The 25,481-nt window shown below is 52.3% G+C and overlaps 1 protein-coding gene across 1 annotated transcript; it reads right to left on the bottom strand.

The window, feature by feature from the left end:
* Positions 1 to 25,253, bottom strand: SCNN1B (sodium channel epithelial 1 beta subunit). Its single transcript, XM_003795724.3, has 12 exons — positions 24,933 to 25,253; positions 22,208 to 22,469; positions 19,596 to 19,786; positions 9,659 to 9,762; positions 7,545 to 7,708; positions 7,198 to 7,305; positions 4,434 to 4,551; positions 3,350 to 3,425; positions 3,203 to 3,260; positions 2,340 to 2,401; positions 875 to 950; positions 1 to 649 (listed from the first exon to the last, which is right to left on the bottom strand). The coding sequence occupies exons 1-12, from the start codon at positions 25,241 to 25,243 to the stop codon at positions 269 to 271; spliced, it is 1,911 nt and encodes a 636-aa protein (XP_003795772.1). The 5' UTR covers positions 25,244 to 25,253; the 3' UTR covers positions 1 to 268.
* Between the last annotated feature and the right edge of the window lie 228 nt (positions 25,254 to 25,481).

Here is a 25,481-nt window from a genome sequence, read left to right as displayed (position 1 = left end):
CAGGGAAAGGATCAGGACAGGTGGGGATGTGCTCAGGAGCCAGGGAGAAACACGGTCCCCACAGCCTGCACAGCCCTGTGGCCCTGTGGAGCCCTCAACCTGGGACTGGCCACTTGCTGCTTGTCTCAATGCTGAGAGATTCAACTTCTGGGCTTGGACACCTCTCATCTGGTCCTTTGGAGAGGGCACCATAAAAGGAGGACTTGACCAATGGCCTCTGCTTCTCAGCTTCGAGTTCCTAAGCTGCCCAGAGTGGGCAGGGACAGGGCTAGATGGCGTCACCCTCACTGTCGGACTCGATGACATCCAGGGGCTGCAGACGCAGGGAGTCATAGTTAGGGGGTGGGGTGCCCGGAATGGTCAGGGCCTGCTCATCAAGGTAGGTCCCTGTGCTGTGACTGTGGTTGGCCGTGTCAGGCTGGAAGCCGGGATTGGTGTGGGCCTCCACCAGCTCGGCCACGGTGGGTGGTGGCCCAGCATAGCGAGCTTGTGATCGGCGCTGCCGCAGGCTCTTGGCAAAGGCCACCAACTTGATGATGGAGATCCACACGAAGTCGATGATGATCTCCGCAAACTCGATAAGGCATAGCACTGAGCCCCCCATCCAGAAGCCGAACTGGCCACCCAGGTTTGAGAGCAGCCAGACGATCTGTGGAGAGCGGGAGGGCATGTGAGGGCCTGGCTGGGGAGGGGGGTGGAGAGGGTCCCAATTCCAGCCTTGGCTCATCCTCACAGAAGGGGAGAAGGGTGGCCATCCTAGACTAGTTTAGGGACCTTCCTAATGTCCCCTTTTAGGCTCAGGACTCTCTCCACCCTCGGGGTGCAGGGGATGGGGCAAGGCAGGGCTAGGATGTCTGGAACCCCCCAGACTCACGTTATTGGCTGCCGATTCTTCAATGGTGCGGTAGTTGAACTCTTGGAAGTAAATGTTGAGCTTGACGATTCCCTTCCTGCAGGAGGCAGCAAGAAGGGCTGGGACTGTGGAACCTCCTCCCCAGTGCACACACATGTATACATACATGAACACATGTGTGCGCATATATATGATACATGTACACACAGGCATGCACATATGGACGCATATGTGCATACATGCATACACATACACAGGCATGCACACACACGAGTACACACATGCATACCCGTGTACACAGGACAGGAAGCTATGGGGTGGCCCCAGCCCTCCCCTGGCCTGATCTTCTTACAGGCCTTCTCTGTCCAAAACTTGCCTGTAACTACTTTCTCAACCCTATCCCTGTCAGTTTCCAACCCGATCTCAGTTGGCCTGAGACAGCCCCAAAGATCCGCTCCAAGGTCCCCTTCACACCCCAGCACATGGGCAGGGACCCTGCACAGAGTTGCCAAGCCTTGCTCTGCCATCAGGGCACCTGGGGCAGAGGAGGGTGGCCGAGCAGGCTTCTGCTCACGCCCGAAGGCCTCAGAGAGCCTGCGCTGTCTCAGCTCCAGGCTTTTGCCCAAGCTTGTCTTCTGCCAGAGCATCTTTGCCTCTTCTTTTTTTTTTTTTTTTTGAGACAGAGCCTCAAGCTGTCCCCCTGGGTAGAGTGCCATGGCATTACAGCTCACAGCAACCTCCAACTCCTGGGCTCAAGCGAGTCTCCTGCCTCAGCCTCCCAAGTAGCTGGGACCACAGGCGCCCGCCACAACGCCCGGCTATTTTTTGGTTGCAGCCATCATTGTCGTTTGGCGGGTCCGGGCTGGGGATTCGAACCCGCCACCTTAGGTGTACGTGGCTGGCGCCTTAGCCGGTTGAGCCATAGGTGCCGAGCCATCTTTGCCTCTTCTTATTTGAGTAGTTCCTTCTGGGAAAGTCCAGCTGTCACCTCCCTCCATAGCTCTCTCCATAGCTCTCTCTCCTGTCTCAGGCAGCCTGAGGCTCCTTCCCTACTGTGCTCCTGGGGGGGGGGGTGTATAGACCCCCTGACCGCCAGCCCTGTCTGCAGAGATGTGTCCTCCAGGCTCCTGACAGCTTCCTCATAGGTCTCAGTCGTGCTGAGTGTGTTTGTGTTGAAAGGATGGAGGGTGGGGGTATGGGGGATGGATGGGGTGGGGGTGGAAGGACAGGCGATGGAGGGGTGAGTGACAGCTGCTGGATGGTCGGGTAGCACAGAGAAGTGCAGGCTCCTCCCTGTGGGGAGGTGGACTTGGGTGCCTGGGGCTGCCTTTCCATTCCTCCCTCTCAGCCCTCCCCTTCTATGCTGGCTCCTGGTCTGACCGTGTTGGAAGGGGTCTGAGCAGCTGCCCTGTACCCAAACCTCTGCGCTGAGGCTCCAGTTCCCCCTTTCATGCCTTCCGCAGCCCAGCCCAGGCTCCAGGCTCACCTGCTCAAGGTGATATTGGTGCTTTGGTCCCGCTCCTGGGACAAGATGTGGAAAATCCAGTCCTGGAACCCAAGAAGACAGCTGAGGAAAATGGCATCTACGGTGCCCCCCCAGCACCACCTCTGCTCCCTATTGGGAGGAAGGCAGCAGCCCTGTGCCACCTGACATCTAGGGGCCGTGAGTGGGATGGGGGCAGGAGCAAGGTCATGTTGGCAGCTGTAGCTGCTGTCCTGGGGAGAAGGGACACGGCCCGCAGATTCTCCCTCCAGGCCCAGTGTTCTACCCAGTTCTGCCTGCTGCTGACCTAGCCTCCACCTCCAGACCTCAGCTTGGGTGTCACCTTTTCGGGAGGCCTCCCCCTGAGCACTGTGTCTGCAGTGGTCTCCCTGGCCACTGTCTGCATCATCCTATCCATTTCCTTGAAAGCCAAGCCCACATCTTGAAGTGGTCTTATTTCTGTTTCTGTGTAACGTCTCCCTCTGGCTGGGACACAAGTTCCGGGAGTGCCCAGGGCTGCGTCTGCCTCTCACTGCTCTGTCCCCAGCACAGTGCCTGGGGAATGTTGGTGGAAGGAAGGAAGGAGGGAAGGAGAGAAGGAAGGGAGGTGGGAAGGAAAGAAGGAAGGAAGGAAGGAAGGAGGACTGTGAGATGAGAAGGTGGGAAGGAGGGAGGGAAAGAGGGAGAGAAGGAGGGAAGGAAGGAAAGAGGGAAGGAGAGGGGGAGGGAGGGAAAAAGGAAAGGGGGAAGAAGAAAGAAGGGAAGAAGGGAGACAGGAGGGAAGGAGGGAGGTGCCCCTTCCAAAGTTCCAAGCAGCCTTCATTCCTTGTCCCCAGCCCAAAGATCTTAGCCACACACCATCTCACCTCGGAGGCCTCAGACGGCCAGTCGGCCATGGAGATGGTCATCTTGTACTGGGTGTCACTGAAAGAGAAAACCAGCCCCGTGGCTGTCCCCACCACCGGCCCCCACGCCCCGCCCGTGCTGCACCCGTGTCCTCACAGCCCACTCACTTGCAGGATTCCTTGCACAGGTTGATGCAGTTTTCCCTCTGGGCCACGCTCACCTGCAGGTCTGAGTAGCAGCGGGCTGAGCAGGAGAGAGGGACATGGCTGAGACCATGAGGGGACTTCCAGGGCCCGTCCCCAGCTGAGCCTCTCTGGCCCTGGGCAACCTGAAGCCCGTGGTTAGGTGGGGAAGGTGTCGTAGGGAAGGACTGCTCCCCTGCCAACCCCCATGTCCAGCCATGTCATCCCTGTCTGGTCTGGGGGACACTTGTCCCAAACACCCCAGACCAGCTCACAGCATCAGAGCAGCTTTCCCTGTGCTGCCATCCCCTGCCCAGGGGACAGGGTTATGTGATCACGTTTGAAGGGACGGGTGGGTGGAGGGAATGGCGTTTTCCCTTTTTGGTGTCTGTTGTGCTCCTTTTAAGAGGTGGGTCTACTGCCAGCAACATTCAGCAGTGTTTGGGCTCCAGACCGCCAAGGGTCCCAGGCCTGGGCTGCAGCTGGATATGCCCCCACCCCAGGGCTGTTCTTTCTGTGATTCCAGGTTCCAAGCCCTCAGAGGCCACCATCACGACAGTGGCCTCCTCACTGTCCCCTGCCATCCAGCACCCTGCAGAGAGATACCAGTGAACCCACAGAGACACAGACACACACTGAGGATGGTCGTGCAGCCTGTGTGCACACACACACATATACACAAAAGCCAGAGTATGCACACACAAAGTGCTGGTGTGTAAGCCTACACAAAGAAACACACCACCGTCACCGAGGGCACTGTACACTGAGATGAGCTCAGAGATGCCCTTTCACATGTGCACATGGCACAGCCACAGCCACATGGCCAGGCTCACAGGTGAACCTCACACGGCCCATGGACACAGGCCTGCGGGGACAGAGGTGCTCCCACACCTGTGTGTTTCAAGCCTGAACTTCATGGACTTGAGTGAAGAAGCATGGGTTCCTGCAGAAAGGGGCCCTGGGAGGGGGTTGGGAGGAGGGATCATGGACCATGGACAAGCTGCTAGGGCACGTCCCCACGCCCCGCCAAGGCACGGAGCTCTGCCCGCTCCTCTGTGGCCCCACTCACCCCAGTCCGGGAAGTCCTTATTGTTGCAGTATTTCTTCCCAGGGGGCAGGGGGTAGAGGTAGTGGCCACAGCTACAGTTCTGGATCATTTGGTCTTGGAAGCAGGAGCGAAGACAGGCCTGGAGGGTGGCAGGGGTAGGGCTCAGCTGATGAATGCTCACGTACCTGGCCACCCTCATGCTAGGAGAAGGTACCCAGGAAGTGACACCCAGGCCATAGAGCTGAGGGACCCGGGAGAGGTGTCCCCTAGGCAGAGAAGCTGTGCTGAGATGTTGGGGGCCTCTGGAGTCAGGATGTGGCCATCCTCCCCTCTTGAGCCTCACTGCAGCAAGTCCCTTGACTCCACAGAAGGACTCTGGCCAGCTCCCAGCAGCCCAGGCCTCACCAACCAGAGTTGAGCCCCCACACTTCACCATGGGGAGGGTGCCTTGCCCCAAACAATGCAGCCAGTGCTTAGGCAGCTCTCCCGAGGAGGAAGCCAGCACCTTCCAATGTATGTGTGTGTAATGTATGCAGACACAAACATATGCAGAGAGGTGGCGTGAGGAAGATGGGCAAGCCACCTTGCTCCTTCCTCTGGAGGGACACACCCAGGGAAAGTGAGAAGACGACTTTGGCCATCCTGACCAACACTGACAACAGAGGAAGGGAGCAACCTCTTGGGCAGCAGAATGTCCCCTGCCCAGGGCAGGGAGAAGGGACTCCAGCAGCCCCAGTGACTGGATAAGATGAATCTCCACTCATGGGGCCCCAGCCCAGGCCATTCTGACCTGGTATCATCCATTCAGACACCAACTATGTGTCATAGGGCAGGTCATTAGCCCGAGCCTGGCTTTGCTCATGGGTGAAACAGGGTGTTACTCACGCCTGCCTCCTAAGGGCAGGAGGGCTCAGCACAGCACAGGTGCTGTCACAGGTGCTTCCCCACCTGTCACTAGTGCTTCCCCATCTGTCACCCGTGCTTCCCGGCCTGTCACCTGTGCTTCTCCACTTGTCACTTGTGCTTTGCTGTCACCCATGCTTCTCTATCTGTCACCTGTGCTTCCCTACCTGTCACGTGTCTAAGTCTTTTTTTGTTTTTCAGAGTCTCACGATGTAGCCCTGGGTAGAGTGACGTGGTGTCACAGCTCACAACAACCTCAAACTCTTGCGCTTGAGCTATTCTCTTGCCTCAGTCTCCCAAGTAGCTGGGACTACAGGTGCCCCCCACAATGCCTGGCTATTTTTTTGTTGCGGTTGTCATTGTTGTTTAGCAGGCCCGGGCTGGGTTCAAACCCGCCAGCCTCAGTGCATGTGGCCAGCACTGTAACCACTGTGCTACGGGCGCTGAGCCAAGGTGTCTGTCTTGACCACTAGGGACTCCTCACTCCAAGCCTTGAAGACTCCTCTCTGCCTCTGCTCCTCCCCTCAATGCCAGGCCATCTATTCTCCTTGAGGTGTCTGGGGGTCCCGAGGGCAGGAAAAGGGGACATGAAAGCAGCTGGCAGATTAAATGGCACAGCCAGGGGAGCCGGAGCTGGGGCTGGGGAGGCGCTGACTTTGGACAAGTGTCTCAACTCTTCCAGACCCCTCTGTCTCATCTGGAAAGTGGGAGTCCCCCCAAGACCTATGACTATGGCAGGTGGGAGTGGGTTGTGCAGAGCCCCTGACCTGGGCTTGGTCTCTGCCATGGTTTCCAGCCTGAGTGGCTCCTGCTCTGGAAGAAGCAACAGCTATGATTGCAATGGAAGGAGGTCCCTGGGGTTGGGGTTCTTTCTCCACCTTTCCCTTCTCCCCGTCTATCCCTCCAGAGGCCTGGAAGATCCTCAGATTTCTCTGTGGTGGGCCAAAACCCCTCCAGATAGAAAGCGGCCAATCAGTGGGCGGGCAGGCAGGTGCCAGGAGGGTCAATTTCTGTGACTTAAGCAAAAGGGGAAGCCACACCATGCTTGGGGCTCCCAGACGTGGAGGCAGATGCCGGGCTGCCCTGTTATGCCTCAGTTTCCAGATCTGCCAAGATAGACTGGGCTGGGAGAGGGGGGTGCCAGTGAGAGGTCACATCTGTCATCTTTGCAAGGATTTATCTGCCTCCTCCAGTGAGGCCAGGTCTAGGGGCAGGTCTGGGATCACCCAGGAGATCAGGACACGAGGGAAGCCCTCAGCTTCAGCAAGGGGGATGGAGGGCAGATACAAAGAGGGACTTCTCAGGGAAATCAATGAGGCATCTGGACAGGGGTCTGTTATCCCACTTTCTTCCTTCCTGAAGTGGGACTGATAATAGTAGCCACATCTTAGGGTCGTCATGAGGATTAAATGACTTCGTCTATGTGAAGTATTTACGAAAGTGCCTGCCTAGCCTGTGATACGCCTGCTGTTATTAGTGTGTCAATAAATGTTGCTGTTATTCATATATTATTGCCCCATGGGGGGTGTTGAAGGGATGAGATGAGGGTGTAAGGACTGTGAACCCTGAGCACAGCATCTCACACACAGCGAGAGCGCTGCAGCATGAGCTATTGTTTTGTCTTTTCTTTCTGGGAGCTCCCAGAGTGAGACCGCTATAATCTCAGGCATCTCCAAGGACATAGCTGCCCAAGTGGGGCCAAGAGGTGGCCCGCCCCAGACCCTAGGGAGGACCGACCCAGGAATTATTCTGGCCCCATAGTCCCAAGAGTGCCCCACAGCCACATAGAAAAAGCCTGCAGAGCCAAGGACCTGAGGTCGGGGACGGGCCCTGCAGATGTGGATGGGGCCCCAGGGTCACAAGGCCTGCACCTTCTTCCCACCTGGATGGAGTAGGTCGTGTTGTAGCTGCTGTAGAAGTTCTGGACAGGGACGTCGGAGCCGTTCATGGTGCACGGGCTATAGGGCTCGCCCTTGCGCTGTAACTTGTCCTGCGACCAGAGGGTTTGGTCAAGGGGAAGTCCCTTCCTCCCATCAAGTATGTGGGGCCTTGGACTGCTGAGTAAATGCAGGGCTGCAGGCCCCAGCAGGTACCACAAGGAGCACCCTAATCTTCCAGCCAAGGGATGGCCCAGGCTGGGGGCTGGATCTCCACCCCTTAGGCCAGGGCCCTGGACAGGGGGGATTCCACCCTCCTCCCCTTCAGGCTGCCCTTGGACTCTGGCCATACCACCAGCACCCCGATGGATGTCTCTGTCCCTGACATGGCATAGATGCCCTCCTCTCTGATGAAGGGGTAGGACCTCTGCTCGTGAAGCATCAGCCGCACCCCGGCCGTGGATGCAAGGAAGGGCACGTAGTCTTCCTGGCCTATGTCCAGGATCAACTTCAGGCCTGTGTGCAAGGTGAGATGAGGGGTCACTTGGGGTCACTTGGACTCACTCCCCAAGACTGAGGGGAGACCCACCACCCACTTGTTTAAACTACCTCCAGCCACAGGCACCTCCAAGATGGCTCCACTTTGTAAAAACCCAGGTAAAAACCTAGGCCCCAGTCCTGCTTGCCTTCCCAAAGCCCCTATCTCTCCACCTTGGACTCTGATGTAGCTTCCTCACAGGGCTTCTCTTGCCCTGTCATGAGCTCTTTTCCTCTCGGCAGATAGATCTGGGAAGCACAGCACAGTCCAGCCCAGCCCAGCCCACCCATGCCCCCACCTCACCATCCTTCTCTTCATTCAGCTCCTCTGAGCTGCCATGCTCCTGCTACTGTGCCTCTGCAAATGCTGCTCCCTCACTCCAGAATGCTGTTCCTCTGCCCCAGAATACTGTTCCCTCACTTGAGAATGCTATTCCCTGAGTCCAGAATGCTGTTCCTTCACTTGAGAATGTGGTTCCCTCACTTGGCAATGCTGTTCCCTCACTCCAGAATGCTTTCTATGCCTCCCTCTTCCCCTAGAAACTCCCACTCTTCCTTCAGATCACAACCGAGGGTCACTTCCTCCAGAAGCCTTCCCTGACTGCCCAGAGTAGGCCTCAGGGTCTTTGTCTCACACTCTGCAAGCCCTAGAACTTTCCTTTTGAGTACCTGCCTCACTTGTGTGATTCTTCTCTTACTGTTTGACTTCCTGCCTCACTCAACTGTTCTCTTTTTGAGTGTAGGCACGAGACCCCTCTTCTATGCCCCACAGTCCTGAGCTGCATGAGTCACTAGAGTCGGTCCCTCTGGTTAGGACAGTGAGGGCTGACAGGGCACTTGCTGCCTGCTGAGTGCTGCGCTAAGTGCATTAGACACTCACAAGTGCCTCGGGAGGCGGGTACTATTATCATCCCACTTTACAGATGAAAAAACTGAGGCACAGACTCATTTGAGGTCTCCCAGTGGGGAGGAGGAGTTGCAGGGGCTCTGACACAGGCAGCTAGCTGTAGACGTCTGCCTCTGTAAGGTGAGGTGATCATCTCTGTGACAGTGCACCCAGGAGCACAGGCACCAGGTTAAAGGCACTCAGCCCACCCATCCCCCTCTCAGCTGGGAGCCCTGATGTTCCCTGAATGACAACCTGCCTCTTGGTGGCTGGAGAGGTCAGAACCTGAGAGGTGTGGTGAAGGAGCCGCTCCCACCTGTGCCCAGCTCACAAGCCCCAAAGCCGCAGCTGGCCTGAGGCTACCAGCCTCTTTCAAGGGGACAGGCTACCACATCAGCCGCGAGGGAAGAGAGTCTGTCATCAACTGCTTCCCTCTTCCTCACGTCCATGTACTCCCTTACCCTCTGTCTCTGTGATTCTCTTCTCCAGAACTGTCCAGCAGAGAGGCTAAGAGTAAGTGCCATTTATTAACTGGGCGATCCTGGGAAAGTTGTTTCCAAACTTCTGAGACTACCCAGCAGATACAGAGCCCTGGCTACCTCCTGCCTGCATCACGGCATGACCACTCACGAGGCACATCCTAGACGGAGACCGCTGTCACCTGCCACCCTATACTGTTCCCAGAACTGGGAAACTGAGGCTTTGAGAAGGGAAGTTTTGAGCTCAGAATCACCCAGTGAATGAGTGATGAAGTTGGGATTTGAGCCGGGCATGGGAGAGTGAGCTCTTGACCTCAAAGCCACACTGCTTCTGCACCCTCATTTTGCTTATCAGTAGAATGGGACAGCAGTGTCTAGCCTAGGGAGTGTGAGCACTGGTGGACAGAATGCAAGCATCTGGCCTGCCCCCCTGCCCCCTAGTCAAGCCCCAAGACTGTCCACCCCTCTCTGTGCCAGCCTCAATGCTCCCAAGTCCCACCCCCACAACTGATGGGGGGAGGGAGTAGCCTCATGGCTCTGGCCCCAGGACGAACCAAGACTCACCAAATTCAGTTCCAGGGTTGGCTGAAGGGAGTGCCTTCTCTGTCATGCCCCAGTTGAAGATGTAACAGTTGCCATAATGAGGGTAGAAGATGGACGTGAAGTTCCTAAAAGAAACAGCATGAGCTGGAGGGCAGCCTCCCCAACCCCCAGCAGATGCCTCCCTGGCTGTGTGCTGCCTGCCCTTCCTCTGGGCTCAGAGAGGTTCAATGAGCAGAGGTGAGCTGCAGGCCGTTCCATCCACCCCTCTGTAGGAGCCAGCCAGGAGACACCCAGACCTCCTCAGGAAAGAGGGAGGAAAGGAGTCTCTCAGGGGTTTAGGCTTCTCTGGTTTAGCCACGAGCCATGAAAAAGAACTTTCTTAGTTGTTTTCATCTGTCTCTTATACACCCAAAGAGGATGTGTCCACATTCTCATCACAGGAATCTGCAAATGTGACCTTATTTGGAAAAAGGGTTTTTGCGGCTATAACTAAGGATCTTGAGATGAGATCATCTTGGATTATCCAGGTGGGTCCCAAACCCAATGACAAGTGTCCTTATAAGAGACAGAGGATGAGACACAGATAGAGGACGCCCATGTGAAGCCGGAGGCAGAGTTATGCAGACAAAACACCAGAAAGAAGCAAGGAGGATTCTCCCTAGATCCTGCTGAGGGAGCCCCATCCTGCCGAAGCCTGGATGGTGGACTTCTGGCCTCTTTTGAATTTCTGTTATTTTAAGCCACTCAGCTTTGGATAATTTGTTACAGCAGCCACAAGACACTCATAGAAGCCATGAAAGTACAAGGCAGCACCAGACAGTGTTTGCTCAAAGGAGCTGGCAGGATCAGAGAGGTGGATGAGAAAACCTGGGGACCTCAGCCAAAGAGAGGAACTGGACTGAGACGCAGGCCCAGGAGGGCGTGTGAATCTGGGAAGTGTTTCCTCAGGAAATGATTCAACAACAACAAATGTTCTCGAAGTCGTAGCAGGATGAAGTAGTTTCAAAGAATCCAGTGAAATAATTTACTGTCTTTTTTTTTTTTTGAGACAGAGTCTCATTATGTAGCCCCTCCATTGAGTGCTGTGGCATGACAGCAACAGCAACAGCTCACAGCAACCTCAAACTCTTGGGCTTAAGCAATTCTCTTGCCTCGGCCTCCGAAGTAGCTGAGACTATAGGTACCCACCACAACGCCTGGCTATCTTTTGTTGCAGTTTTCATTGTTGTTTAGCAGGCCCGGGCTGGGTTCGAACCCAACCTCAGTGCATGTGGCCAGTGCCATAACCACTGGACTATAGGTGCTGAGCCAATTTCCTGGGTTTTTTTTTTTTTTTTTTTTGTGGTTGTGGAATAGTTCAAACATAGAAAAGTAGAGAGAATGAAACCCCCACCAGCTTTGATGAACATCATTTCATGATCAGACATCTCGGCCTTCCACTTGATAGTAATTAACTATTATTAAATTAATAATTATCTTGAAAAAAATCTTGGACATCATAATTTTATTTCCTTATGTATCTTTAAAAGTGATAACTGTTTGTTTGTTTATTGAGATAGGGTCTTGCTCTGTCACCTAGGCTAACGTGCAGTGGAGGCATCACAGCCCACAGCAATCTCAAACTCCTGGGCTCAGGCGATCTTCCCAGCTCAGCCTCCTGAGCAGCTAGGACTATAGGCATGTGCCACCACACTTGGCAATTTTTTTCTTTTTCTTTTTGTAGAGATCAGATCTTACTATATTGCTCAGGCTGGTCTTGAGTTCCTAGCCTCTAATAATCCTTCCATCTCAGCCCTTCCAAAGCACTGAGATTACAGGCATAAGAACTTATGACTTACTGGTCATAAGAACTCTTAAAAATAATACTATAGCCGTGTTTAAAGTAGCTAACAAATTTCCTTGCTAGAGTATCAGTAAATATTCAGTTTAAATTTCTAGTTGTCTCATAAATACCAATTCTATTTTTTACAATTGAATATATTAATTTAAATTGAGATTCAAATAATTTTCACATGTCATTGGTTGGTATGCCTTTTCTTTTAATATGGCTCCCTCTGACTTTTTTTTTTTTTTTGAGACAGAGCCTCAAGCTGTCCCCCTGGGTAGAGTGCCATGGCATTACAGCTCACAGCAACCTCCAACTCCTGGGCTCAAGCGAGTTTCTTGCCTCCGCCTCCCAAGTAGCTGGGACCACAGGTGCCCGCCACAACGCCCGGCTATTTTTTGGTTGCAGCCATCATTGTTGTTTGGCGGGTCCGGGCTGGGGATTCGAACCTGCCACCTTAGGTGTACATGGCTGGCGCCTTAGCCGGTTGAGCTATAGGCGCCGAGCCTCCCTCCGACTTTTTAAAAAAATGTAATATAGCTGTTACAGGAGATCTGATTTGAACCAGTTAATAACTAGAATGGAATGATACAATTAGAACACCGTCATTTTGCAACCCTTGATGAATTCAGGGCTTGGCAAGGAACATCAGTGGTGTCTAATGGTGTATCTGCTGATGGAAGAACATAGGCCACAGGGGCAGTGACCTTGCCCTTCAAGAAGGATGAAATACTTCTGAACAGGATGGAATACTCGATCTCTAATTACTGTTAGGAAATACGGCAACAAGGAACATGTTAAACGACACCACAGAAGCAGAGCCTAGTGGCGCATGCCTATAATTAATTCTATTACTTTGGGAGGCCAAGACATGAAGATGATTTGAGGCCAGGAGTCCAAGACCAGCCTGTGCAACATTACAAAACCCCAACTCTAAAAAAAAAAAAGACACTGTAGAAAGTTGGTGAGAAAAGCCAGACTGGTAACGTGACAGGATGAATTACCCAGTGTCTTGAATGAATAAATTGTGAGAGAGAGAGAATAGGGGCGGGGCAACCTATAGATTAAAAAAAAAAAAACTTAAAAGATTTGGGTTAAAAGGCCACCCCAAGTGGCTCATGGCTGTAATCCTAGCACTCTGGGAGGCTGAGATGGATGGATTGCTTGAGCTCAGGAGTTCAAGACCAGCCTGAGCAAGAGCAAGACCCTGTCTCTAAAAATAGCCAGGGCGTTGTGGTGGGCACTTGTAGTCCCAGCTACTTATGAGGCTGAGGCAAGAGGATTATTTGAGCCCAGGAGTTTGAGATTGCTGTGAGCTATGATGCCATGGTAATCTACTCAGGGTGACAAAATAAAACTCTGTTTTTAAAAAAAAAAAAAAGATTTGGGTTAAAATCACAATGGATGAACTTTAATTAAAGTCTGCCCTGACTCAAACAATAAAAAGCTATGATATTTATGAATGTGAACATGACTGGAGAGTTGATATTAAGGAATTATTGTGAATTTTTTTCAAGTGGGATAATGATATTGTGGTTATGTTAAAAAAGAGTCTTTATCTTTTGCAGACACATTCTGAACAATTCACAGATGGAAGCGTGCTATGTGGGATTTGCTATTGGAAGTGAGGAGAAGGGAGTCATGGGTTACTGGTTCTGGTGGTCGGTCCATGTGAATTCACCAAATTCTGTGTTGTCTACGTGCATGTTCTCAAGTCTCCATGATAAACAGTTTTAAAAATAATTTTCTGGCCAGGCAGCGGGGCATGCACCTGTAATCCCAGCTACTCAGAAGGTTCAGATGCTCAGGTTTGCTGTAGCTTAGAAGTTTGAGACTAGCCTGGGCAGCATAATGAGATCTCATCTCAAAAAAAAACACAGAAACTTTTTAATGTTTCTATATCGTTCTTTCTTATCTATTAAAAAAAGGAAGAAACTGGAGTAAGTGCACCCAATGATACAAAAAAAAAAAGTCAACTGACATGCAGTTTTGTCTTTGAAGCCTTATGCTCCACATTAAACATTTACTCAGCAACTTTTACGGGCCAGGCCCATGCTGAGTATTTCTGTGTGCATTATCTCATTTAACCTCCTAAAGAACCCCATGAGGTCAGGTGTTATTTTCCCTTATTTTCAGATAAGGACTTGCAGAATGAGGTGAGTCCAGGGCAGCCTGTGAAACTGGATACGGGAGCTGACCCCGGCTCAGCCACTGTCTGACGGAGGTTGAGCGGCTTACTCAACCTCTAAGCTTTAGTTTCCTCAATGGTGAAGGGCAGGCAAGAAGGAACCACATTTCTTCACCCAGCAACAATTATTGAGGTGGGTATTGAGTTAGGGACATAACGAGAGCAAGACAGGGCTGCCCTTCACAGCTTCCAGCGTGGCGGAGGACAGGGAGGGCAGTCTTGTCAATTCTCTCCTTCCAGAACGTGACTCTACCTGTCTGCCTGTCTCTACCTCTGAGACTCCCACCCTGGCCCCAGCTGCCAGCATCTTATGCCTGGATTCGTGGAGGAGCCTGTGCCTCTACTCTTTTCCCTTGTAACCTTCCTCCTGCACTGAGGTCAGGGTCAGACCACGGCACACCCCTGCGTGGACCCCTCCCGTAGGCTCTGCATGGATTGCAGAATAAAATGCAGACTCCCCGCACTGGCCTTCTAGCCTTTGCTCGCTACATTCCAGTGATACTCCAGATGTTTCCAAACTCAAGGGCATGGCACCTGCTGTCCCTTGTGCCTAGAATATTCTGTAACCAGCTCTTCAAATAACTGGCTTCTCCTCACCCTTGCATCTGTTCTGAGACCTCCCTATCCAGAGTGATAGACTTTTGCTGTTAGATAATAGTGCTTTAATTATTACTAAGAGTCATAGACTTCCCTGCCAGGTATTCCATATCATTTCCACCAGTTTATTCCCTTTATAGCATGTGCCAGAATCTGGAATCATCCTCTTGATTTGATTGCTTACTTATCAGCTGCTTAGAATGCAAGCCCAGTGAGGGCACGAGACCTTGTCTGTCTAGAAGAAGAGCTCGGTGGTGAGGAACACAGGCTGCAGAGCCAGTCTGGCCGATGTGAGCTGGGCTCTGTTACTTATTAGCTGGTGAGTTTGGGGGTGTTACTCACCTCTCTGTGCCTCACTTTCTCCATCTGTAACAGCCCCCACTCTGCAGGCACGGGTGAGATGCCTCACATACTGGAATGCTCAAACAATTCTGGCTGCACCTGCTCACAGCTGTGTCCCCAGAGTCTGGCACACAGTACATAGACGCTTAGTAAATATTTGTTGAATAAATCATAATATGTGATAAGGGAATCTACAGAGATAAGCAGGGAGCAGTGACACCTATTTCCCCACGGTGGGTGGGGAGTAGGGAGTGGGTTAGGGAAGCCTCCTTGGAGCGGGTGACGCCTGAGCTAAGACTTTAGAATGAGCAGGAGGGAGCTAATTCTGGAAGGTGGGGAGGAAGGAGAAAGGGCACACCGGCCAGGGGGCACAGCTTTGGCAAAGGACTGGAGGGAAGCAACAGCTCTGGGCGGGCACTGTGGAGTCTGTACGCTCTGTGGGATCAGGGCTGTGGCCACAGGGAGAGAGCAGAGCAGGGCAAACCAGCCAGAGCCGGGAGGCACTGCTCTTGAGGGAGAGACCTCGCCCCAGGGTGCGGGGGACACGGTGTTCCCAAGAGACTGTCTCAGACAGATGCAGCCCGGGAGGCTGCTCAGGGTGTGGCCGGATCCCCTCCTGCCAGGGCCACACTCTGGTCTCCTGGTACGTGCCAACTATTTGCTTGTTGATCATGCTCTTTACCGAGAGAGGCTGCTCCCAGCCCCTCTCTGCCTCCAGAGCTGCTGTTTCCCTCAAAAACCTCTTCTGGGCCAGGGGCCAGGGGCCAGGGCTGCAGGCCCAGACCAGCAAGACTCCAGGAGACCAGAAGAAGAGCATCTGGGCATCCGACAGAGGTTCTGTGTGGTGGTAGGAGGTCAGGGAGGGCTTCCCGGGGAGAAGCGAGTTGGCCAATCCCCAAAGCAATAGTGATGATGCTGCTCCTTCTATTAAGTATATGCCCAGATCCTGCTTTCTAAATACCATTCTCCAATTAAAAAATAAACAAACAGGGCTCTTTGGAGAAAAAACCAATTCTAGGGTGGCTGCAGCATCTTGAACTGCAGAAAGTATCCCCCCCCAAAGCAAACAAACAAAGATGGGGACATGTCACAGGGACACAGGAGCTAAGTGACAGAGCTCCCAGTGGCCAACACGAGGAACTGGAGCAAGAGAATAAACAACATGGTATTAGATTACAGCCCAGATAAATAGGAGCTCACACTGTATAAATAAATGGTTGAATCAACGAACAAATGGAAGAGAGAGAAACCTTCCTTACAGAAGGATCCCAAATAACACCCATTCGTCTCTCCAGGAGGGTAACGTATATTCCTTCCGCCACCCACCCACCCCCTCCCCGAGTGTAGATTGGACTTAGTGACTCACTTTTGCAATACGCAGCGTGGAGGGGAAAGGTGCTTGCTGCTTTACAATGAACTAGCCTGGCACAGTGTACTTGTATGTCAACCAAGTGAGGAAGGGGAACATCACAGACAATGTCATGTGGCCACGATACACCCCTGACATGATGGGATGAGGGCCCCCCACCTGCCACTGTGCGATGTGCTTCCCCCAAGCCCATAATCCCAGTTAGGAAGAACAGATAAACCCAGATTGAGGACTTTCTATAAAACGATGCTCCCAAACCCTCAAGGTCATTCAAAACAAGGAAGTCTGAGAAATTGTCATGGGCACTAAAGAGACATGATAGCTAAATGCAACAGAGTCTCCGGATGGGATCCTGGAACAGGAAAGGGTCTCTGGGAAAAGTGGATGAAATCTAAATAAAGTGTTTAGTATGCTTCATAGTAACTTGTCAAAGCTGGTTTCTTAGTTTAGAAAAATGACCACGGTGATGTCAGATGTTAACCACAGAGGAGACTGGGGAAGGGTCTAAGGGAACTCTGCGTACTGTCTTTGTGACTTTTCTGTAAACTTAAAATTATTCCACAGTTAAAGTCTATTTTAAAAAATGCTTGTCATGGCTCGGCGCCTGTAGCTCAACCGGCTAAGGTGCCAGCCACGTACACCTAAGGTGGCGGGTTCGAATCCAGCCCGGACCCACCAAACAACAATGACGGCTGCAACCAAAAAACAGCCGGGCGTTGTGGCGGGTGCCTGTGGTCCCAGCTACTTGGGAGGCTGAGGCAGGAGACTCGCTTGAGCCCAGGAGTTGGAGGTTGCTGTGAGCTGTAATGCCACAGCACTTTACCCAGGGGGACAGCTTGAGGCTCTGTCTCAAAAAAAAAAAAAATGCTTGTCATGTGCCAGGTGCTATGCTGAGTTCTTTACATATGTTAATTGTTTAATACACCTCTGATGGTGCTCTGGGGTTAGTTTGCTGTCCCCATTTTCCAGAAGAGGAAACTGAGGCATGGAGAGGCCAAGTAGTATGTCCCACCACATGCAGAGCTGGTGCATGGTGTGAAGCTCCAAATGGGTCCCAGGTTGTCCCAATGCTGCAGTAGCTGCTGCTTGAGCATTTACTAAACACTCAGAATGGGAGAAGATGGAGACAGGGGGAGGTGGGGCCACAGCCTGTGGAGCCAGCGGCTGGGAGGGCAGAGAGAGGCACGTGCCTGCAGCTGTGTCCCAGGCTGACTCAGCGGCTGTGGGAGGGAGAAAGAGATCAGGGACAGATGGACTGAGATTTCTGTGCCAAGGTGGCTGGGTGGTGCCTTTCACTCAGACCTGCTGAGGGCTGGAGGAGGAGGCTTGGGAGAGGTGGGCAGGGACAGAAGATGATACTGGTCATCTCTGATGTGGTGACAGAGTGATGAGGGAGGCCTGGCCCAGACTGCTGACTGCCATTCACTGGCTGTGTGACCTGAGGGATGTTATTTAACCTCTCTTGGCCTCAGGTTCATCATCTATAAAATGGCAAGGGAGGGGGGAAAGTATCTTTTTTGTGGGCTTATTGCCAGAGTTAAAGTAATTTTATAACATAGAGTGCTTAGAATAATGCCCTGCACACACAAGAAGGGCCAGTAAATGTTGGTATAATTATTTAATATAATATAATTCCTTGTCACCCAAATTAAATAATAATGAGTTTAATAATAGTCATGACTATTATTTCTTGAGCCCAATACTATTGCCAGCTCTTTATGGCTAATTTAATATTCAAAATGACCCTGCATGGCAGTACTGTTATTTCCCCTGTTTACAGAGGAGAATGGGGGCCAGCTAGGCTAAGACACTTGTTCAACATCACACAGCTTTTATGATTACAGCTCAGGTGATCTAACCCCAGTCCCCATCTTGGACTAACCTTACTGCCCATGCCCAACACCAGCACAGCAGTCATGTGACCAATAGTGGGGGTTTTGCCTGCCACCAGCCATTCTCCCTTTTCCCACTAATAGCTCCTCAGCTTTCCTTTGGGGGACCCTCAGCCCATCTGACCCAAATGGGGCTTCCTTTGGAGGGCACCATGTTGGCCATGGGAAGGCTGGAGCGGCTGGCTCAGTGTGGGGGCCCTGTTTATGCCTTTGACCCTGGGATTGCACTCAATGGGGAAGGCCTTGATGGCAGATCCCAAGTTCCCACCTCTTGGTCCAGGGCATGTCCTTACTCAACAGGTGGGTCACATATTTGAGATGAGTGTTCCATGTCCCTCTTTCATCTGAGCAGGTAAACGTGGATTTGCCTGTGGACATCACACTAGTCCTTTGGGTAGCTCTAGCCTTTTGGCAGGTACGGTTGGGCAGGTGTGCCCTGAGCGAGGACCTCTGGCCAGGACAGTGGGGTTGAAATACAGCCTGCAGCCAGCTAGCCTAGGAGTGGCCCTAAGGAAGGCTGGGGCCCCACCAGCAGGGTGCCATCTTGTTCCACCTGTAGAGACTGTGGTCTTCTAATTTGCAAAATGGGCCACGTGTGCTGCTCTGTCCTGCTTGGTGGGCCTTGAACTATTTGACATTATGTGCAAAATTCTTGCCTGTGTGTGTCTGTGCATTTTGGGGGAAAGACGACCCATGGCTTTCAGAAGATTCTCCATAGAGAGCTAGGTTGGAGCCATAGATTGTGGGAGGGCAAGCCTGGAAACATGTCACATACCCAAGGCATCGAGCCTCAGCAAAAAGCCCCTTTCTCCAGATACCTGAAGTGTGAGACAAGGAAGACACTAGCAAATCTTAGAAACAGATCAGCTGAAGCCTGGGGCCAGCCCAGGTGTGTGCCCCACCCCCCACCTGGAGGCGTGGCCTTGAGGCCGAAAGGGGCCCTAGGGCCTCTGAAGTTCTCCTGCCTGGGCCTTGTCCCCCTTCCCATGTGCAGCCTCTGGTGGTGCCACCAGAGACTGGGACCAAACTTGGCGCTTAGGGCCAGGGTTTGCTTTGTTAGGAGCTGGGAGGACAAGGAGGTAGGAATCAGTCTGTGGGCCAGTTGTAAGAAGCCCCAGACTTCCTGGGTTAACATGGCCCTCATCCCGCCATTCTCTCGACATGAAGGGCTATAAGGGAAAAGAATATGAACAGTGGTCACATCCAAGGCCTCATTCGGAGCGCCTGATCCCTCACTCCTCACAGTCCCTCCAGGAGGAAGGTATGATAGTTGTCTTTGTTTCAGAGATCCGAACCAGGGGCAGTAGACCCTGGGCACCCGCCCATGTCCCCTCACCCCAGCTGTAGGCCGTGGGGTGAATAGTTGGAGAAGTCAGGAGGCCCCTAATCTTCCTCCTGGCAAGCCCACAGCCAGGGGCCCATGCTGAGGCATCTACAAAGGCAGCCTCCTCCTTCAAGGAGAAATGACTCCATGGTGTCTCCCGCAACAGGGCATTGCCTGAGACTACATCCTGCTAGTCCTTCCTTCCTTATCCCACTGTCTTGTATACTTTTCCTAAGGTGATCCCCTCAGTACACTGTGAGTTCTTCAAAGCACTGACCTAACACACAAGGACACAGAACACTGTGGTGTAGGCAGCTGGTCAGTGGCCCAAAGAGATTTGGACCCTGGCAGGCGGGGCTCCTGACCACAGCACCACTGCTCTGGGGCAGGCCCTGGTAGGTGGGCATGGGGCGGCTCTCACCGGTAGCTGCAGGGCTCAGCCGCAAACAGGCAGGCCAGGATCAGCTGCTCCGAGGGGTAGCCCATCTGCACCAGCTCCCAGGTGGGCACCTGGGAGAAGATGTTGGTGGCCTGCAGGACGTACCACTCCGTCACTGCCTGGGTGGCGCTGGTGAAGTTCTGGAAGGTGCAGTCGGTCCTGTTGAGCCTGCACTGTAGAGGCCAAGAGGGGTTCCTATGGAGCAGCGGGGAGAGCTGGCAGGGCCCCCACTACTGCTCCAGGCCCAGAAGGGCAAGGGCAGCGATGTGTCAGCCGCCCCTCCCACTGCACCAGGCCAGTGGGCAATGTGTTCTCATCATGCTCAGGGACTGCCACCTCACGCACAGCTGTGTGTTGGTCACAAAGACCCCACACAGCCACCAGCCGCACCCCCACATGTGCTGTTATGTATGGGTGAAAACACACATGCAGTCGTGTATACAGAGGCTCACATGGATAGACACCCCTCCTCTGACCTCCACAGGGTGACAACAGCACACACATATCCATTCTAGCCCCGAGCCTGGATTCACACAAGCAGGCTCTGCACTTACCCTTGAGTGGCCACACGTACACACGCACACACGTGCGCACACACACGGAACTCCTCTGACTGCTCTCTCTTGTAGCCCCCTCCCCACAGTCTAGACACAGCTCCCCAAGAGAGACTCAGGCTCAGGAGAGCCTACCATCTTGTCCCCTGCTGGAAGGACATGGCCGTTGTCAGCCTGAGCCTGCAGAGGGGTTCAGGGGCCCTTTCACCCACTGTGACATCCAGGTCACCACACACACACAGGAAAGATTCTTGACTTAACCACTGGGTCACTATTGGTCTTTCCTTCTGGGATCAATAGGCAGGGTAGAGAAGCTTTCCTGACATTCTTAGACAGCCTGGCCGGCCTGGGACACGTCCTTAGCCCCCTCCTGGAGGCCTCTTTACTTAACCCTTACTCTATTCTCAGGGCTTCACTTCTATTACCTCATTCAACTTCGCAGCAACCCTGGGAGTAGATACCATCACTATTCCCATCATCATGGAGAAACTGAGGCCCAGAGAGGTTAAGGAAGGTATGACTGCAGCAGCTCCCCCCATACACAGGTGCGTGCACACGCACACACACACACACACACACACATGCCCATTCACACACACGCACACACACACACACTCCACTGACCCCCAGAACAGGTGCAGCCAGCAGGGATGAGAAAATTGGCACCATTAGCCAGGTAACTGCACCAGAGAGTGCAGAGCTGGTAGAGCTGGTGCTAGACTGTGCCAGGGTTGGCACCAGCCCCAGGAGCCTCATGCCATGGCTGGTCTGTGTGGAGAAGGCGGGAGCTGTAGCAGTCATGACCCAATGAACAAGCAGGGGAGGCAGTGGCAGCCTGTCTGGGAAGTGCGTACCCCTGGCCTGGGTTCCCAACCAAGGCTGATCATGAGCATCACCAGGGAGTCTGCTGACAATACAGATTCCCGGGCCTGAGCCCAGAACTTCCCACTCTTCAGCAGTGGGGCCCAGGGATCTGCATTGTGGCTATTCTCCCAAGGGGTTCCTAAGATACATATAGAGGACCTTTGTCCCATGTATAGGCTCCAAGGACTGAGGGTGTCCAGCCTCCCACTGCAGGGCAGTTAATTCTGAGCATCTGACTATACTGCACAGCTGTGGTTTTTTACCTGGCCAATATTTATTATGCCTTTGTCTTTTGATAACAAGACTCGGTTCCTGCTTCAGGGAACCACTGTTTCCTTTGTTCATGTGGTTGGACAGAGGCTGACATCACCCCAGCCCCGGGGCACATATCCTAAGATTGGCCAATTATGAGAGCCTATCCTGTAAGCCATGGTGATAGCTTCAGGGGTGAGCATGTGACCTGATAAGTCAGTCCCAAGACTGACTGGGGCTATTAGGAAAGAAGAACGCTCTTTCTGGAGAGATTGTTTTGCCAAGGGAATATAAGCCTGACACTGATAGGGCCCTCCATGTGGAGAGAGCCTGCCAGAGAGTGAAATCAACCAAGCGAAAAGTTGAAGAGAAAGTCTGGATGATAGCATGTGAACACTTGGATCCAGCCATACCTGAATGCAACCACCCCCTACACACACACTGGACTTCTTAGTTATGTGAACCAATGAACTCTCTGTTTAGCTTAAGCTAGTTTAAGCTGGGTTATTTGCATCCAAAAAATATTTTTTGTGTTTTATTTTGAGACAGAGTTTTACTCTGTCACCCAGGCTAGTGACATCATCTTAGCTCACAGCAACCTCAAACTCTTGGGCTCAAACTATCCTCCTGCCTCAGCTTCCCAAGTAGCTGGGACTTCAGGTGCCCACCACGACACAGGGCTAATTTTTTCTATATTTTTAGTAGAGATGGGGGTCTTGCTCTTGCTCAGACTGGTCTTGAACACCTGACCTCAAGCGATCCACCCTCCTCAGCCTTCCAGAGTGCTATTTCTATTTTTTAAAAAGCTCTGCAAACAAACAAAATAGGCTGGTATCCAACATGTCTTTCTCCAAGGAAGACTCAAATTATTAAAGAAAAGAAGCCCTCCTCAGCCTCCCTGGGGTGGGACATGTGCTCACTCACTAGTCTCATGGCCATTTTGCACCCCTGGGCATTACAGATTCTTGCTGCTGCTGAGCCATTGTGGTTATCTGCAAGGATGTCAAAAACAACTGGGTGGTGGGGGTTCCGCTCATCGATGAGAACCAGAGGTGTATGGTTCCAGATGGTGAAGTTCAGGGCCCTCGTAGCATTGGCAAGGCTGGGGTCAGGAGCCAGGATCCTCTCTAGGACAGCTTCCATCAGCTCATCCAGGTCCTTCAGCAAATGCTTGACTTTGGAATATCTGGATGGGGAGAGGCCAGTCAGATGGGTAAGAGGCAGCTGCAAGGCAACACAACTGGCCTCTGGGGGCTTCTTACTGCAGAGTGGCTGCCCCCATGTGTAAAAGAATGCCCATCTAAGCACCCAACTCTCCACCCACCCACCGTGCATCCTCGTGTCCCCACCCCCCATCCATTCATGCATTCAGAAGTATTTGATGAGCATATACTATGTGCCAGGCACTGGGCAAGGCACAGATGATACAGTGGCAAACAAGACAGACCCGGTCTCTTTCCTTATGAAATTCACATTCTGGTGAGGAGGAATCTTAACAGCCCACAGTTACTGATCACTTACTACATGCCAGGTGTTCAGTGCTGCCTACATCTTATTTTATTTACTCGTTGCCACAATTCTATTATTGATTGGGAAACAGAGGCTCTGGGAATTGCTTACCCCACTGACAGGGGGCAGAGCTGAGATCAGAACCAGGTTTGGTGGGCTCCAGCAGGTATGCTGTTTGTGTACAGGGTTCTGATAGCTCCCTCTCATGGGGGAGCAATTTTGGGAATAGGAGGTAAGTTCAGGAGGCGGATGGGATTGTGAGGTCGATTCCAGTATCTTCTCTCAGCCCTTCAGGGCTCTGACCAATAAAGAAGCCACCTTGTGCACAGAGGGAGAGAAGGATCCATAAGGGAGGCACCATGCAGAAGCAGTGTCAGTACAGCCTAGGTGTCCACAGCTGCTGTCGAGCTCGGTGGGCCACTGTGTGGGCTCTGGATGCAAACTGTGGCATGCCACTTAATATTGGGGGCATCTTAACGTCTCTGAGGCTCTGTTCTCTCATCTAGAAGACAGGGGAGAGTTGTTCCTCAGAGAGTTGTTGGGAGGACTTGATTAGGTTATGCTTTTAAAGCATATGGAACAGAGCCTGGACAAGAGTGTGCTGTTATTATTATTAGGAGTTCTCTTGAGTAGCTCCGAGGACCCATCTGAGCAGAAGAGCCCTGTTACTAGAAAGAAGGGACTTTCTGATAACTGGAAATGTAATCATGAGGTGTGAATTCCCTTCCAGGACTTCTGTTTAGATAAGAATGTTCTCTGTGATTTGGCCATGCTGACCTTTCTTTTAGTTCCTTGAATGCACCAAACTCTGTCTCCATCCAGGGCCTTCGCTCATGCTGTGTGCACCACTCAGGGCACTGTCCTCACTCCACCTAACTTCTACTCACCCTTTGGGGGTTTTTTCCTTGATTGACCCCTGTCTTTCCTCAACCCAAACAGAGTTGGGTCTCCCCATATGTCTCCTCCTTGGATGCCTTGCCGTCAAATGGGGTGGGGGAGGGTTAACACGGCAGAATGGCTAACAAGCTCTAAAGTGGATTGAGCCCGGTTTAAATCCCACAATTGGCCATTGTGTGTCTCTGGGGAAGTTCACTTACCTCTCTGAACCCCCATTTCCTTGCCTGTAAATTGGTTATGCCACAGTAGTCCCCACCCTTAGGGTGGTTGTGTGGATGAGAATGACATCAGTTACCCGAAGAACACTGAGCACAATGGCTGCCATATCATAAGCACTTGATGTATTTATATTTTTTCATCATAATTTATTTTCAATATTTGTGGACAAAACTTTAATGCCCAGAAAAGATATGCTGTAAAGTGAGCAGGGGCCCCTTTTCATTTGCTGCCATATTTCCAGAGCCTAGAAAGGTGCCTGGCACACAGGATGTGCTCAATAAACATGTTTGGAATATACAACTACTTGAGGTCCTCTCTCCCTCTCTCCCTCCCTTTCCTTTTTAGAGTCAGGGTCTCATTCTGTCACCCAGTGGCATCATCATAGCTCACTTCAACCTCAAATTCTTAGACTCAAGAGATCCTCCTCCTTCAGCCTCCCATGTAGCTGGGATGACAGGTATGTGCCACCATGCTTGGCTAATTAAAAAAATTTTTTTTTGTAGAGACGAGGGACTTACTACTTACTATGTTGCCCAGGTTGGCCTTGAACCCCTGGGCTTAAGCAATCCTCCTGCTTCACCTTCCTAAATTGCTAGGGTGACAGGTATGAGCCACTCTGCCTGGCCTTGAGGTTCTCTTTAAGCCTAGGGAGCTTATGAATTGTGAGTCTTACATGCTGCAAAAGGATGAAGGTAGCAAGGGAAAGAAAGAGAGGAGGGGATAGAGAAGGAGGGGAGGAAGGAAGGAAAAGAAAGGGAGAAGAAAGAAAAAAAAGCACATGGAACAGAGTCAGGACAGGGTGTGCTGTTATTATTATTATTAAGAGTTCTCTTGAGTAGTTCTAAGAACCCATCCACGCAGGGGTTCTCTGGAATGAAAAGAAACAGAAAAAGAAGGGAAGAAAGAGGAGAAAGAAAGAGAAGGAGAGAAAGAAAAGGAAAGGAAAGGACAATTGGAAGGAAGGAAAAGAGAAAAAGAAAAACCAGTCTGCTGAGGGCAGCCATGAGCTCCAGGGATGACCTACTGGAAGGGGCTGGCATTGCAGATGGTGACGGCCGGGAAGTCCATGGTCTTGAAGCCTAAGGAGAGGGAAACGCTGACCTCCCAGCTGAAGTAGGTGTTGATGAAGACACTCCACTGCCAGCAGACGAGGGCAGCAAAGAGCAGGGTAATCAGGAACCACATGGCCTTCTTCTTGGGCCCCTCACAGATGATGCGCTTGGGGCCGTGGGTGTTGGTGTTGTCGCAGTACCACACCAGCAGCTCCTTGTAGGTGTAGCCAGGCCCCTTCTGCAGCCGGTGCAGGCCCTTCAGCAAGTACTTCTTCACACTCATTGTGGCACCTGCGGGGAGACACGAAGAAGCCGCATCAGACAGGACGCCAGCCTTCGCTTGTGAGGACGTCCCTGTTGCTGCTGGAACTGGACAGCACATCCCAGCCCTCCCTGTCCCTCCCTCCCTCCCTTCGTTCTTACGATCCATTATCTATCCATCCACCCATCCATCCAACCCCAAGGCACTTATCGACTCCCTGCAGTATGGCTGCCACCGAACTGGTCCCTCTGGACTCAGT

This window comes from Otolemur garnettii, unplaced genomic scaffold (genome assembly GCF_000181295.1).
Source record: "Otolemur garnettii isolate 467f Iridium unplaced genomic scaffold, OtoGar3 scaffold00096, whole genome shotgun sequence".
Taxonomy (NCBI): Eukaryota; Metazoa; Chordata; class Mammalia; order Primates; family Galagidae; genus Otolemur; species Otolemur garnettii.
Note: the sequence above shows the minus strand (reverse complement) of the source record. Positions and strands in the feature narration are given on the sequence as shown.

What these genes read in the sequence shown, in the direction of transcription:
- SCNN1B (XM_003795724.3), bottom strand. Translation starts at nt 25,243, where the DNA reads ATGAGTGTGAAGAAGTACTTGCTGAAGGGCCTGCACCGGCTGCAGAAG. An exon ending in CTGTGCAAGGAATCCTGCAA is followed by an intron (nt 3,261 to 3,349) that starts GTGAGTGGGCTG and finishes TTTCTCTTTCAG; the next exon opens with TGACACCCAGTACAAGATGA. An exon ending in GGCCGTCTGAGGCCTCCGAG is followed by an intron (nt 2,402 to 3,202) that starts GTGAGATGGTGT and finishes CTTGGGTTCCAG; the next exon opens with GACTGGATTTTCCACATCTT.